Source organism: Prionailurus bengalensis, chromosome B3, assembly GCF_016509475.1.
Source record: "Prionailurus bengalensis isolate Pbe53 chromosome B3, Fcat_Pben_1.1_paternal_pri, whole genome shotgun sequence".
Lineage (NCBI taxonomy): Eukaryota > Metazoa > Chordata > Mammalia > Carnivora > Felidae > Prionailurus > Prionailurus bengalensis.
Window position 1 is genome coordinate 138,016,517 of NC_057355.1, and position 15,650 is coordinate 138,032,166.

At 50.1% G+C, this 15,650-nt stretch overlaps 1 protein-coding gene across 3 annotated transcripts; it reads right to left on the reverse strand.

The window, feature by feature from the left end:
• Window positions 1-751: 751 nt before the first annotated feature.
• Window positions 752-14,969, reverse strand: SERPINA12 (serpin family A member 12). Of its 3 annotated transcripts, XM_043556939.1 has the most exons (6): window positions 14,732-14,969; window positions 9,482-9,603; window positions 8,276-8,926; window positions 6,275-6,545; window positions 2,425-2,572; window positions 752-1,226 (listed from the first exon to the last, which is right to left on the reverse strand). In XM_043556939.1, exons 2-6 carry the CDS (start codon window positions 9,489-9,491, stop codon window positions 1,035-1,037), a joined length of 1,272 nt encoding a protein of 423 aa, XP_043412874.1. In that variant the 5' UTR covers window positions 9,492-9,603; window positions 14,732-14,969; the 3' UTR covers window positions 752-1,034. The 3 variants fall into 3 exon arrangements, with proteins under 3 accessions (XP_043412874.1, XP_043412875.1, XP_043412876.1); XM_043556940.1 differs by lacking the exon at window positions 9,482-9,603; XM_043556941.1 differs by lacking the exon at window positions 9,482-9,603 and having other exon boundaries at window positions 8,276-8,942.
• Window positions 14,970-15,650: the final 681 nt, after the last annotated feature.

Below are 15,650 nucleotides of genomic sequence, written 5' to 3' on the forward strand. Positions count from 1 at the left end.
CCAGAACACAAAAGGCACAGTAAGCGGTGAGCTGCTAGGCACCCCCAGGGGACGCCAGCTGATGCCAGCTCAGGCTTCTTCGTGGCCACGCCACTCAGGACCCCCTCCCCCCAAAACACGTGGGCAGTGGGCATTTACGGCAGGAGGCAAAGGAATCAGCTGCTGGAAACGAGGGCTCCCATGCTTCTAATCTACATAGCTCCATGGGCATGTGGGACAGATCTTGAGGGGCCACATTTTCTAGGCAGGTGCAGGGAACCCCCTCCCCCCACCCCATTCACTCTTGAGCTGAGCTCGCTAACAGGTTCAAACCCCAGGCTCTTCTCTGTGGGCTCCGGAATCAGATACGCCTGGCACTGAACCCTCGTCGCTGCTATTCCAGGCTCCACCCCCCAGCGCTGGGCCAGCCCCACCCCTACTTTACCCTCCAACTGGATGCCCGGCTGATCCTGGAGTTCCCATGGGGACACCGTGGGCGACATACCTTTGTAGATCGCATACCAAAGATGCAAGGCTAAGGGCTCACCAAGGGGAACTAACTTTTCTAACGAAGGCTGCTAGTTTCCTCAGAGCCCCAGAAGGGACTTGTCACTGCCCTTGTTTCAGGAACACAGAAATAGAGGCTCAGAGGAGGTATGTGGCTTTCCCAGAGACACTCTGTTCCTCCGACGTGAACCCAAGTGTCTCTCCCTCCAAAGTCTGGGTGCTCATGTCATCTCATTGCTTTCCCCAAATTATCCACCAACAGACAGCAGAACTGAGGGGGTGTTTATTAAATCACGAAGCCCCTCTGCCTCTCCGGGGAGAGAAGATCACAGCCAGCCAAGTGGGTGGTGGGGGGGGGGTCCGAATCCTACACTAGAAAGGGCAGGGAGAGGGCTGAGGCACAGGAGCCCCCAAAGCCAGCCGTGCTGCCTGTGTGGACGGTGTTCTTGGGAGCTCTTGATGGCGTAGGATTAGATTAGAAGGTCCTCAATCCCGATCTCAGGCAGACAAAAACGTTCTCAGCCCCAAGCCATCGCTGGAAGTCCCCGTTACGCCCCAGTAGGATTAGTAATCTTTCCCATGAAGATTATAGCAGACAGGACACTATCCTCAATAAGCACCAAAAAGGGTCTGTTTATAGTGATGGAGAGCGGCTTCTCCATGGGCAGCGTCTGTGCTCCGGAGCCCGCTGCGCCCTCCGTCCCCTTCTCATCCATCTTCAGCACTGCCTTGTGCACCGCCTGCAGAAATCAGGGGTGCGGTCAGTGTCACCAAGCTCCTCGGAGCTCCGGAGAGGGAGAGGTCTCGGCCAAGGCTGCCCAGCACGGCGGTAACCTGGCTGGTGCCAGCTGCCCTGGGGCTCCTCGTTCTTCTGCCGTCATTGCAGAAGGATGTGGGCAAACAGCGTGAAGGAAAGAGTGAGGCGAGGGGAGTGCCAGCTGCAGCGGGGAGGGTGGGGTGGTTTGCTAACCTTCCGTGAATTACAGGGGAGTGTCGAGGGGTGTAAGGGCAGAAGGAGTCTATTGAACCTCAGCTAGACGGAAGGGAGGGGATCGTACCCCCACCAAGTCCTGTCCATAGTCCTCTCATCTGCCCGGAGGACAGCGAGGAAGGAGCCAGATTCTGGGGGAGCTGTTGGAGATGCCTGAGACCCCAGATCTACCCCAGGGCACCAGCCAGTCTCCACCACTCGGGACGCCGTGCTCTCCAGGCTGCAAGCCTTTGGCCAAGCCGTTCCCTTTAATGGAAGATCCTCCCTACGCCTATCCCTGCTTGTTGAAATCTCCCCACCCCCCACGCCCTTTTACCTTAAAAGTAGAGTTGCCAGATAAAATATAGCATGTACAATTCAAGTTGAATTTCAGGGAAATGATGACTTTCTTCTAGTGTAAGTATATCCCATATTCTGGACTGAAGAAACTATTTGTCACGTATCTGAAATTTGGATTTAACTGAAGGTCCTGTCTGAGATCTGCTATATCCCAGGCCACCACCCCATGCGGTTCTCTCTGCCCCCAGCACACAGGTGTTCAGCCTCATTGGAAATCACGGGGCCCTTGGCTTGCTCACGTAGAACATGTTTGCGACTTACTCCCAACAAGCCCGTGAGGCCTTTGGGACAGACTCTGGGTCCGAGCTAGACCAGTCCTAGGCCTTAATAAATGTTCCAGGTCCTGAGCAGTCGTTCATTGCACAGAATCGACTTCCAAAATAGCATCAGGAACTTGGTATTTCCAACTCCAAAGACCAGAAACATGAGGCATGGGGAAGTTATGTGGTCCCCCCAGGATGACATGGCTGGTTAAGGACAGAGCTGGACTGGCACCCGGCCTGACTGGAGGGATGAGACCTGGCTGGCTGCTGTGACAATGGCTTTGGCCCAGGGCTGTGCGAAGGCTCCCCGTGGGAGGGGGTGGCATCCAGGCCAGGCCCGCTTACCTCACCCACTTTTAGGCTTCGATGAGGGGAGATCCGGGTGAGATCACCATGCTCCTCAAAGATTTTGGTGATACCCAGGTAGGACAGCGTCCTCTTCAGGTCATAGGTCCCGGTGATGGAGAATCTGGGCAAAGATATGTCCACGACCCTGGGGGAGATGGGAGTAACAGGTGAGCAGCAGGGTGTCCCTGCTTCCCTGGGCAGGCGCAGGGCAGGGATGAGTGGGACATTGGCCCTCTCAGCACTGAGGGTCTCAGACCTTCTCTCTGTCCCCAGAGTGAGGAGGGACTCTGACCTTGGGACCCTGGCTTCAAAACACCTCTCAACTATGTCCCTTCTCCCTGTCAAACCTGCCCCAGAGCCCTCATCCACAGAAATGTTCTCAAGTTTCCACTGTTTCAGGGCCCCATGGGCCACAGACGTTGAGGTGTCCCCACCGCGGTCTCAGCCTTGCCCAAGCCCTGAACCAGTCCTGACCCAGCGAGCCAGATGCCAGAGACAGCAAGGTCCTGGGATCTGAAGCCAGGCAGAACTGAGTTCAAATCCATTCTGACTCTTGGAACAAATGATCTCACATTCTTAAGCCACTTGGGCGAAATGATGATGCCAATCACAGCAAGCATGAGGCAGGAAGGATGCTAAAGCAAATGTGTGTAGGCACTGAGCAGCCGGTGACCCACCAGCAAGTGTTTCTCGTTTCACCCATGAGTTGGTGGCTTCGCATCCTCTGCAGGTGGAATCCGGATCGGCCTCCCCACCTGGGGCTTGGGGCCAGGGGCCCTGGGGTACCCGTGGGCCCTGGGTTCCTGTCCGTCTGGCTCTAAACTCTATTTCTTGTTGCCTATTCGCAACCTCATTCCTGCCCACGTTTCTTCTCTTCTTCTGCAGCCCCCATCATAAATGGTATCTGCCTGATCACCCCCCAGGAACAGGTCATGCTCTCTGATGACCTCTATCCTACAGAACAGAAGCAAACTCATCTCCCCTGGCCCCGAGTCACCTCTCAGCTCCCAGCCCATTTCTTTTCCTCCCATATTCTTTTCCTCCCATATCTAAGCAGAAATTAATCATCTCTGCCAGAGATCTCTACTTCTCCCACTATTTCTCGGCCCACTCCACCTAGACCTTCGCCATCAACATCCCACTGTCCAGGGCCACTGTTGACCTCTGCTTGCTTAACCCAGGAGACAGCTCCCAGACAGTGGGTCCCCTTTCTCCACGTGGAAGCATTCCAACCTGAGTCCAGCTCTCTCTCCTTCACCGGCCACTCCTTCTCTCCCCCTTTGCCAGCATCACCTCATTGCCCATCTGTACTGTCTGTGATGCTCCAAGCCCCACCCCCTCGGTCCTCTTATTTTCTATCTTTCCTCCCTCCAGAAGGATCTCATTCAGTGTCAGGGCTTTAAATACCAGCCACAGGCCTGTGGCTCCAAGACTTACCTTCCCACTCATTCATTCACTCAACAAATTAAGTGCCTCTTGTATACAGGGGGTGGTGTTCGAGGTGCTTGGATGCATGTGTGAATGAAAGAGGCAAAACTCATGACCTTGAGTGTGTGCTCTAGCAGGGAAGACAGACAAGAAAACCCAAATGATGAAAAGCATCCCATAAGCATCGATGCATAGACGGGGAGCCTGTGTATAAGGAGGCAATGCATGCAATGGGAAAAAATCCAGATCAACTTGGGGGAATTAGGGATGCTGAGACACAGGGAAGATTGGAGAAACTTTGAAGGAGACAAAGGAATCAGGCAAGCTGGGTCATTTTTTTTCTGAGTGAAATAGGGAGCCACAATAGGGTGCTGACCAGAGAGGCTCGACACGCTCTTGCTTAGGGCTGAAAACGGTCATTTTGTCCACTTCGTGAAGGATATGCTCCTGGTGTGGGGCGGGGGTCACAGGAGTTGGTGCCAGGAGTCCCCTGGGAAGCGGTTGCAGTCCTACTGTGATGTGGGAGGGTCAGGAACAGGAGCCAGCTAGGATGCACTGTGGAGGAACCCCTATGAGCAGCCTGTGCTTGGACTTCACAAGAAGCCGCTTCTATGCTCTGTGAGTATCCCCGGGCCTCTGCGAAGATCTCTGGTTGTGTTAAGCCCAAACCTCCAGGAAGGCCTGTGTTGGCCTGCAGGAACTCTCAAAGGGCCTATCTCACAAAGGGTGGAGTGTGGGCCCCTCTCCCGAAACCAGAGAGATGGCCACAGTTTTCCGGGAACATCTGCTTGCAGTTAGCGGTGTCTTGATGGCAGTCTCAGCAAGGGCTGCAGAGGGGCTTGGGCACAGGCCACATGCAGCACCAGTTGCTGGGACCAGAGCTGCGCCCCATGGAAAACTGGTAGGAATAGCCTAGAGATGGGGATGTTGAGTCCCTCCAGCCCAGCTGCAGGGTCTCTGGTCATCATAATTTGAATACTAAGAGAAATGTGACCTTATGGAGGTCACGTCTCATGAAGCCAGGACTTCTGGATAAAGTGTGGGTGGAGGGTGTGCAGCCCACTTTTCACACCCTTCCATACCCTTCATTCCCCAAGGCACCTCTGTGAACTCAGAAATTGGAGGGCACAGGCTGGAAACTGCCAGCCTTCTTGGTGGCATCCCCAGGTTAAGAGAGATGTGCCTTCATCTTCAACCAATGGGCTGCCATCCCAGAGGTTCACCACGTAGGTAAGGGGACCAGACCTACAAGACGCCTGTCTTTCAATAAACCTGAAGTTCAGATGCTCTTCTGAGAACTTTGGAACCCTGCCTCTTCAACCCATTGGAAGGAAAAGGTCTGTGCCTTCCGTGGGGTCGTGATTTGCTACGGCACATTTGATCCCCTCAAGAGTCCTTTGAGGCTGGCGTTAGTGGACCATGCCACAGAAGAGAAAACTGGGTCTCAGCTAAGGTTGGAACCCAGACACTTCCTCCCGTTTCAGGGCCCAGATGCCATTACCCACCGCGGGCCCTGGTTTTCAGCAGGGAGGATCAGGAGGTGCTGTGCAGATCCCAAGACATAGCAGCCCTCTTGGGAAGACCTACCATCTAGCCTGCTGTTCCTCCCCATTCTGATACAGTGACTTTATCTGAGGCCTTCAGAACTGGAATTTCTCTTTCATGAGCTTTCAGCTCAATTTAGAGATCCAACATGTGTTCAACAGTTGCTCCGGGGATACGCTCCTGTGCACTTCCAGCTGCCATATGCTTGTCCTGGCCCTGAAGCTCCCCAGGCACCATGCACATCTACACTGACACCAAGTCGACACTGATGCCGAGACCCCAGCCCTTACTCTTCCCAAGAACATCTACTATTAAGCAAGTGCCTGAGAAGAATTCTGTAGGCTCATCTTAAATCTGTTCTAATTTTATGTTTAAAAAAATTAGTTACTCACTTTAGTCCTTCAACTGTTATTAGTATAACTTATTTGGGCTGCACTTCACCCGTTTTATGATAACATTACAGTTAAAAACGTGATTCTGTGTACAACAGACAACTCCCTTTGACACCTCATGTTTGTCCCTGCAGTTTCTCTCTGCCTAGGATTCCATCACTTCTTTCTCATCCGCACACACCACTGTTCAGCCTTGGAGACTTAACCCCAATGCCACCTGCTCCATAGAGCACCGCCCCCCATCACTGCCCACCATGATTTTTCTCTGTCCACTCCACTCTTATGATATAACCATCTCCCTCTAAGAACAAGTGTTTTGCTATATTCCTAGGACTCGTTTTCTGGTCTACTTCCTACCAAAATACAAGTTCATCACGGAGCGCAAAATAGGACTTGGTCATGGGGTTAGAGCTCAATAGATCTGGGCTAGAAGAAGTAAAAAGGAAGAAGGGAGTTGCTGAGTATGGCAGGCACCCTCTTACTTTCGTGTTGTTAGTTTTTTCCATCTGACCAAAGTGTCCGTGTTTATGGCCTCCTCCACATTCTTCATTTTACCCTTATCAGGAAGAATGAAGATGGCAGTGATGGTGCCCTGGTAGGGCATTTCCAGGACAGTGCAGGAGAGCTGTTCATCATAGCCGGCTTCATATATGCCGCCGCGGAACATCATGGGCACCTTCACTGACTTGTTTCCATCCAGGATGAAATCTTCCTCTTTAGTTGCTTTTGGATCAAATTCTTGTTTCCACCTGGCTTAGGATTGAAGAAGGACAAAGTGACATGAGTTTCCTGAAAGGGAAGAGGTGACTGGACCCAGCTAACCAATGATCTCTATCCACGTGGATTCAAGGACGGGGTTTGGATACTCTGGGATATCAGGACACGTCTCCAGGAATCCTTGCCCATGTGCCATACCCTGAAATATCCTGGTAAGGTGGCATGGGTCTGACTGTCAGTTCCCAAAGAAGCCATGATCAGGGCTGTGGGGCTGAGAGGGAACCTGTGGACTGCCTGAAGCCCAGGTGCTGTTGAGGCTGAGACAGCCCTTGGATTGTGTCCCAGTAGAGAGGCCTGGGTTATACTTAGTAGGAACTATTTGGTCTTGTGTGAGTGAAAATACTCAGCTCTGTTCTAAGTCAGTCCTGGAATAGCTGCCCTCAGGTAGGACTGAGAAAACCGATGGAACAGGCTGCTTTGGGGAGCCTACCGAAGAGAAGAAAACACTCAAAGCTGGGTGTTTGGACCCCTCCATTTTGACCCTGACTACTCTTTGATACCATTTAGCATAAAGTGAGACCTGGGTCTTTTCACACCCACTAATCTCAGAGCCCCCAGTATGGGACCCTGAGGGCCAAGTCCCTGAATTCAACTTCTGACTTCACTGTTCCAGAAGGATGACCTTGAACAAATGTCTCAATTGCATTCGGCTTCAGCGTCCTTGTCTGAAGAATGAAGAGATTGATGAGTACCTTAGAGGGCTGCTGTGTGACTGAGTGGGAAAGGCAGCACAGATCAATGACCTTGTACATTGAGTATTGAGTGCATGCTAGTCATCATCAGCCTCATTGTTGCCATTGCTTTTAAAATCTAGGGGATGTAGAAACTCTGGGAAATTCCAGATTCTCCTCTCTCCCTCTGCTCTTTTCCTCTATGCCATCAGTCTCACTGTGGATTTGGGAAGAGCTGAACTTCCATATTCAGGACCATGTTTCTGATAGCCCCGCCATGATCTTGCCTGATCTGAGGGCTGTTGGCCTCTGATTCTTGCCTATGTTGGCCAACCTTTGAGTGTGCATGTGGCATGTGAGTGGCTGTGTGTGGTGGTGACTATTGGGGGGGGGGTGGTAAGTGAAACTTAGATTTGGGAATATTCTTTAATCTTCTTTTTCAGTCTCTCACCCTCAGATTCAGCCTCTCACCTTGTAGATCTGTCACATCTGCAAAATGTGACAAGGAGACCAGGGCACCCGCCAAAGTGAACCTCATCGCCATCATCAACACAATTACCATCCTGGGTGTCTACTTGGAGTGCTATAAATGCACAGCCTGTGGGTCAAGAGAAGTAGATTCTAGTCCTGACTAGAATCTAGTCCTGACTAGTCCTGCTTTGACTGGCTTTGTAACCCTAAATCAATCTCTTTCCAAGCTACACATCCCTCATCTAAGAAACAGGGAAAAGAATGTCACTCCAATCTCTACAACCAATGTTGTATTAGGATAATCAGTAATAATGAAAATGCACATATGGAGAATAATTTAGACTTCCCCAAATTAGTTTCTCATACATTTTTACTTTGGATCCCAATAAATGCCCTATGAGTTGTGAATAAAGGTACTCATTTTGCAGATAGGGAAAGTGGAGTTCTGATGATTTCATTACATATGAATTAAGGTCACAGAGCAAGCAAGTGGCCAACCCAGGTTTTAAATCTAAGTCTACTGGTCATCCTATCCTTTCCATGCCAACATGCCCCAAGCCTTACCTAGAAAGAAAATACAATTTGTAAGAAGCATCACAGTGCCAGGATCTATATTCTTGATCAGGTTGTTGATTTTCCCCTGGGTTTTCTGATTGATATAGTCATTGATCTGCCTCCGAGTATCTTCCGAGTTCTGGAAGTTGATGGGGACGGTGTCTGCATTGTACTGGTTCTTGACATTTGTCAGAAACTTCTTCTGTGGCTTCAGCTTCTTGTCGATGAACAAGGTGTTTGTGAGGTTCAGCTTCAGGTTTTGGCCCTCCTGGTTTATCCTGTGGATGAGGTAATGAAAGGCTTCATGAAGGTCTTTCTCTGGAATATCCCTGAAGTTGAAACCCTCCTTGATCTCATCCAGGGTGGAATCCTGGGCACCCAGAGATAGCATAGCAAAGGCTGAAGAGATGCTCAAGGGGGAAAAGAAGATGTTCTTGTCCGGGCTATTGGACACCAGCTTCCTGAAAAGCTTGAAGCCGAATTCTGTGTTCCGCTTTGTGAGTTCCTGGGCTGCCCTCCTTCCCTTCCATGATTCGATCTGGCTCACTGGTACATGATTCTTCAGAGGGAGGTTGGGCTGCTGAAGACTTTCCACAGTGAGAAGGCCAGCCAAAAGTAGGCCCAGGCCCAAGATGGGGTTCATTTTCTTTGGCGATTGTCCTGTTGAGTAGTAGACCTGAGGTTAGTAGAAAAAAGAACAAAACAATCCTACTGCCCTTATATTATTCATAAAGACCAGATGAAAGAAGCAGCACAGTGAGGTTTATAAATTCTTTGACATCCATTTTAGCATTTACGCTTTACAATCACTCTGGGGACTAGAAACATTTGTCCTTATTTCATAAATGAGACCACTGAGTGTAGAAGAAATCTCTTGGTTTTGTACTCCTCTCCCCATCCTATAATCATGGTATCTCAATTCCTTTGAGAAACTCCCTCCACTACATTGGATCATAATAAGACTACCCCACACGGTGGGCATGTGACTGGGGCTAGGCCATCAGAATACTCCATCCACTGCCACACTGATTGGTTAAGGGATGAGAATGACCAGCATCAGGAAAGTCGTTGTCTTTCCCTGAGAATGCACAATACTCTTAACTTTGGGGTGTCTGGCTTCATTATACAGTCCTAGAACTCAGTGTGGCCATGGGTTCCATATATAGAAGGAAAGAAGAGAGAGAAGGATGGAAAGAAAGAAATGAGGAGACATACTTGGTGACATCTTTGGAGTCCCTGGATCAAGCTTCACCCGAAGCTCACTCACTTCTGTTTCTCCAAGTTATAAGAACCAGTAAATTTCCTTTTGGGTTGGCTGGTTTGAGTTGGATTTTTTCCTTAAAACCAAACAAAAATCCTGACTAATTTGCAGAAATAAATCCCTTTGTCTAATATCACATGGTCTATAAGTGGTGGATACCCAGCCCAGGAGAGCCCAGGTCTCTAATAAACCTCTTTCCATATCCCTTTTCCAGGAAAGAGAGGCAGTGTTATAGAGAAGAAAAGCCAAATCTGCCTGGCCCCAGGACTCCTGCTCCTTTTTGCCACTTCACAGCACAGCATCTCCCAATAAGACTGAGATTTTGGGGGACAAAAGTTTCATTTTCTGCTTTTCCCCAATTTCCAGTCCTAAGGCTACAGAGAGATGCCAAAAGCATGATATTCTAAAAAGTGTGTTGACTTCTCTAGCTGGACATGCTACTGTCAATGATTTTTACACCAATTTATATTTCTTTGCTCCGTCCTTTGTTTTTTCTGTGTGTTTTCCTGTAACTTATATCTCTATTTATCTGCAATCCATGGGAAATAATGTGCTCAACAGTCAAGACTGTTCATGGTTGTCTTAGAGTGGGTTCCCAACAAGCAGAGCCTGCAGTGAGAATTCAGGAATTCATTGCCTGTGTAGGAGGAGTCCCTCAGGAAGTGAGGCAAGCAGGACAGAGAGGGAAAGAACTGAGCACGGATGTGGTCCCATGTAATATGGAGACTTGGCCTGATCCACAGGAGAGGGCTCTGGAGCATCAACCATATGGCAGCACTGACCCTGTGAGACAAAGGGGGCTGGCTTTTGGACAACTGTCAGTGGCTATGCTCAGTCTGCCCCCAAGATTCAGGGCCTGGGGTAGAACTTCCCAGGTCAGTTAGCTCCTACCCACCGAAGGCAATTTTCCAGAATGGGGAGGGGAGTTGTGAGCTATTAGCAACCAACCTCAGGATCCCCAGCCTAGGGGAACTGAGCCCACCTAGTGGGCTCTTTCCAGTTGAGTGACTAAGAGGGTAACTAAATACCTGAACAGGATCTACACCTAGGGGTGCCCTGAATCCCCAAGTTCTTCATGTCCTCAAACCCTCTATGCCAGGTGCTTTGGACACAGCCTTCAGCACCGTGGACAGGGTCTTCAAAGAGGCTCTGACCCAGTGTTGGAAAATTCTAGTGAATCCTACCCATTTCTTCCATTTTCCTAACAGGACTTTATATTTCTAGGTATCTCCCGCTCCTTAGACAGACAGCCCATGTGCCTCAGGGGCAGGGCTCTATCTCCAGCTCCAAGGGGGCCCTGACAGTGGTGGTTCAGGAGCTGGGCCCAATCCAAGCAGGATGCGGTGAGGTTCTGCCCTGATGGGTGTTCAGGGAGGGCACATGACTTATGTGATCCAATGAATGAATTTTGGGGCTCTTTGTTGACATATGGGGGTGCTGCACTCTCTCTTTCTCTGGATGTCCTGGGCAGGAAGGTGTGGATGCCAGGGACTACCATTTGCCCCATGGGGGAAGTGACTCTGGGGCAAAGCCAACACAGAGAAGGGACATGTAGGGTTTTGCAGAGAAACCAGAGCTGGGCCACAGATTAGGTGAACTCAGAGCCCGCCCTGCCTCCAGACTCCCAGTGGTGCTGGTGTGAGTAATGTAGTCAGCTACTCAAGGCCAAAAGCATCCTAAAAAATACAAATGTATATTAAAAAACGCCTGAACGACCAAGCAGTAAGGACTCTGGGCTCTGACCTCAGATCTCTTGGCTGTGTGACACTCAGAAAGGTCATCCCCCTCTCTCAGCTTATGTGATCTCTCAGCATCTTATACTCCTCATGATGTATATTTTAGTAAAAATTAAAAATCGATGGTGATGCACAAGGGCTGTAGGAGCTGTCTGAAAATAGGTAATAAAAAGGAAGATTCATAAAATCCCTGGGATGTTTCAGATAAAGGAAAGAACACAGAAACTAGAAAGGAGTCGATCTCTCGGGCTAGTGGGTTAGACTATTTACGAAATTTGTGTGGTTTAAAAATAGAAGCTTCTTGTCTTCCGAATAGATAATTGCCTGTATGGATGTTAGTTCTCGATACCCAGGAGTGGAGAACTTATCCACCTCAGTCAAGGAGCTGAAAGAACCTACATTCTCGGCAGTAGGTTCACCGGCCAGGTGAGGTGCAAAGCCTTTGGGCAACTTACCGGGAGTGGAGTATGGGTCTGGGCAGGGGGCCAGACCTTGGAGCAGAGAAGGGAAGCTGCTGGAAGCTTCTGGCATAGACCACACACACACACACACACACACACACACACCACATTTTTAAAGCGATGTTTGGTTAGTGGTCCCTACAAGTGTTTTCTACTTCTCCAAGCTCTTGGAACAAGAACTGATTATGGAATTACAAGTGTAGATATAGGTCCTCTCCTGCTTGTGGGTCTGTTAGGTGGCACGGAATAAGCCTATTAACCCTTCAGAGCCTCAGTTTCTTCATCTATTAAATGGGGAGGGGAGTGACATTTTGACTTCCTCCTCACTAGTTGCGGCTACTCATCTCACTGCCCCTGGCCCTGCAGACGCAGACCACACTCCGGCCGGGTCTCAGCTTCCCCCACCTCCATGAGCCTGCGTCCCCCACCTCCTCACCGGCCTCCTGCACCACCTCCTCACTGGCCTCCTGCCCCACCCCACTGAGTCCCAACAGCCTGGCCTCTCTTCCCCCCAAATGGCCCACAGTAGCCCCATTACTGGGCCTCTCCATCTGTCATCACGGGCTCTAAACTGACTCAGACTTGTCAGATGGGCTCTGGTCCCAGATGCCTGAGCAGGCTAACTTTTATTTCATTCATTAAAATAGCTGAACAACTGGTTGTTTCCCAATAAATTGATAGACTGCCCGTGTTGAGCAATTCTTTGTTGGTTTTTAGTTTGGAGTGAGTGTGTGTGTGTGTGTGTGTGTGTGTGTGTGTTTTGTTGTTTCACTAATAAAATAGTAAACAAAATAAGAAGAAAAAGGACAAGATCTGAACCTGGTTGGAGCCACGTCGGGGGAATCAGTCTTTCAACTCTTCTCTGACCATCCTGGTCCCACACTTCCTATTAATTTCAGGAAAAAATTCCCTTCAGTTAGGAATAGATAAATAGTATGGCCCTGACTCAGGAGTCATGCCTCTTGGAGACAGGTCCAAGCCAGGTGAGGAGCCCTCTGGATGAGCAGCTCAGGTACCCTCAGTCTGCATGTGGAGGGCCCCTGTGGGGAGAGGCCAGGCAGGGGGGCTGCGGGGAGAGCCCAGGCAGGGGTGCCTCAGGGAGAGGCCAGCAGGGCTGCCGCAGCGAGCTCTGGTCTCCCCTCCCACACCATACTGATGAGCTTAGTAACTGGGATCTGCCCATCAAAGGGACTAAGGGGTGGGCAGAGTGGGACATGCTATCACTTTCAACAAGAATGCTGAAAGTCCTTTCATTCTTACTCTTACCAGTAGTTTGGGAAAAACAATACAGCGGCCAACAGCCCACGTGGGAATCAGAACTACTTGATGCACAGCGGTTGGGGGCTCTTTGGAGCCACCTGGCAAGAAAAAGCTCATGTAGTGTCTGTCTTCACGCCAATGAGACTGAAAAGTTCAGGGCGCTTTGGATGAGCTCCCCTCCCCAGTGGCCGGAGCCCTGCTGAGTGACTGCCAGCCAGCTACGGTGCTATTTGCTCCATGAGGGGCCTCTTCCTGCACAGGCTGGACAGAGGCGTCCTGCCATGCCCTGTGTAACCACGGGCCCTCTGAGACCCCAGCTTTCTTCCAGTCCCTTCCAGAGTTCTCCACGGACGGCACAGTACTTGCATAAACTTAATGCCTTCCCTTGGACTGCGGGACCTGAGGGACCCTTCCTAAAAATGTGCCTTGGCATCCCGAAAGACTGGCACCAAACCCTGGGCTTGAGGAGATGTCCCAGGCACGCTCTGTGGTCTACCTACTTTAAGGGGTTAATACCATTTTTTAAACAATTTTTTTTTTTTAACATTTATTGACTTTTGAGAAACAGAGAACGAGCAGGGGAGGGACAGAGAGAGACGGAGACACAGAATCCAAAGCAAGCTCCAGGCTCTAACCTGTCAGCACAGAGCCTGATGCGGGGCTCAAACTCATGAACTGTGAGATCATGACCCGAGGCGTAGTCAGTCACCTAACCGACTGAGCCACCCAGGAGCCCCAGGGGTTAATACCATTTTAAGAAGAGATCGCTTTAGACAGAGTAGACAGTATTATTTTTTGAAGGAAGTTTAGAAGGAAATAGTGGTGAGACATACCCTCCTTCCCCTGCTGGACATGAGAGCTGACCCGGGAACCAAATCTGATGACTATTGTAGGAGACTTCGTTCTCCTTCCTGGGAAACAAAGAGGGTAGAACACAAGGACATCGTCTCATCCCCAAATTTGCCCTGGAGATTTCTGCCTTTACTCTTTTCCTTTTTAGTGTTTGTTTATCTTTGCGAGAGATTGAGAGAGAGAGAGAGAGAGAACGAGCAGAGGATTGGCAGAGAGACGGGGGGAGAGAGCATCTGAAGCAGGCTCTGCACTAACAGCAGAGAGCCCAACGCGGGGCTTGAGCTCACGAACCACAAGGTATGACCTGAATCGAAGTCAGAGGCTCAACTGACTAAGCCACCCAGGTGCCCCGTGCCTTCATTCTTTTAAGAGATATTTTGAGCTTTCCCTCCGTGCCAGGCACAGGGGCAGAGGTGCAACGCCCCCTGTGACCTTCCTTGGAGCCTAAACATGGAGCTGTGTCTCCTGAGAGGCGATGACCACAGCCAGCCCCACAGACTTCACCAAATCCTCAAGCACTTTCTGGCTCTTTGGCCCGTTTCTCCTGCCTTCAGTGACCTCATTCCAGGATGAGGGAATATGTACGTTGGGAAGGCTGAGCGACCATCGATTTCGGGGCCACTTGTGCCATAAAGGGGAAACAGAGGCACAGAGGACAAAGGAGCTGTCTAAGGTCAATGACATGCATTTTGCCGGATCAGAGTGGAAATCCCTACTCAATCAGGCTCTTCAAGAGAGGGGTTTCCCAGATTTGGAACTCCTCCAGAATTTCTTCAAGACACCCACCCTGGGACGGTGCCGCATTTTCCCACGGTCAAAAGCAAACTTTGTTTGGAATAGACAGCAAACAAACAAACAACACTGGGCTTTTCCAAAGAGAAGATATCATACTCACAGTGCATTCAGGAGAAATCCACTGAGCCAGCCAAATGGATCCGGTTTTCTCGCTTTATTATTTATAGTTCCATGGCCTCTTGGTAATGTAGACCGAAGGCCAATAAAATTAGCTGGCTTGAGTGGGCAGGTGATGGAGACTCTGGGAGCAGTGGCCACGCCACTTCTCGGGGGCTTCTCCTCATCCCCAGAGGCAGCAGCATGATATTTAGACCACACCTGCTGGGTTGTGGCTTCTCTAATGAAGTCCATTTATATCTTTTGCAACCACCGTATTTCCCAATCGCTGTGGATCTGGGACTTGGAGTATTCTACAGGTGCACCAACCCGCAGTCCTGACATTACATACTCAGCCCAAACATCACCGCTGTCACCGATGGGAAGAGGCAGATAGCCGGGTTTCTTGGGGTCCTTCCCCTCATCCCCCCGTTTCTTGCTTTTCGAGTACTCTACAATTATCAGTTCCGTTGTGTGAGCTCGCATGGAGTCCTTTAGGGGAAGAGAAATAATTACATAGATAATTTCTCTTAGGGATAACGGGAATCAAACACTCCCACCAAAGTTCGTGCTCATTCAAGAAAATCACAAGCTGCCTTCCGGCCGCGTGTTGCGCGGCAGTAGTGAGACTATGCGGGGTTGGACTCCCCTTACTTTTCTGCGCTTTCTGAGTTGTCTTTAAGGAACAGGTGTTACGTGAGAAGTAATTTTGGCGAGATTGGAAATAAAATGAAATTCTTCTCTTCTCTTTCAGACCCGCTGACCCCAGGAGGGAAGAATGAGGAACGCAAGGCGCCTGTTTTCAGTGCTGCTTTCTCTCACTAATTCTAATGAGCAGAAAAATCATTCAAATATTCCCCGCCCCCCCCCCCCACCGCGCTTAGTGACGTTTCATAATAGGCCTTATGTGACCACAGGACCAA

Bases quoted from the DNA above. Each gene is read 5' to 3' on its own strand.
- SERPINA12 (XM_043556939.1), bottom strand. The intron at 6,546-8,275 runs GTAAGGCTTGGG...TTCAATCCTAAG, and splicing joins AAATTGTATTTTCTTTCTAG to CCAGGTGGAAACAAGAATTT. The intron at 1,227-2,424 runs GTAAGCGGGCCT...TGATTTCTGCAG, and splicing joins GAAGCCTAAAAGTGGGTGAG to GCGGTGCACAAGGCAGTGCT.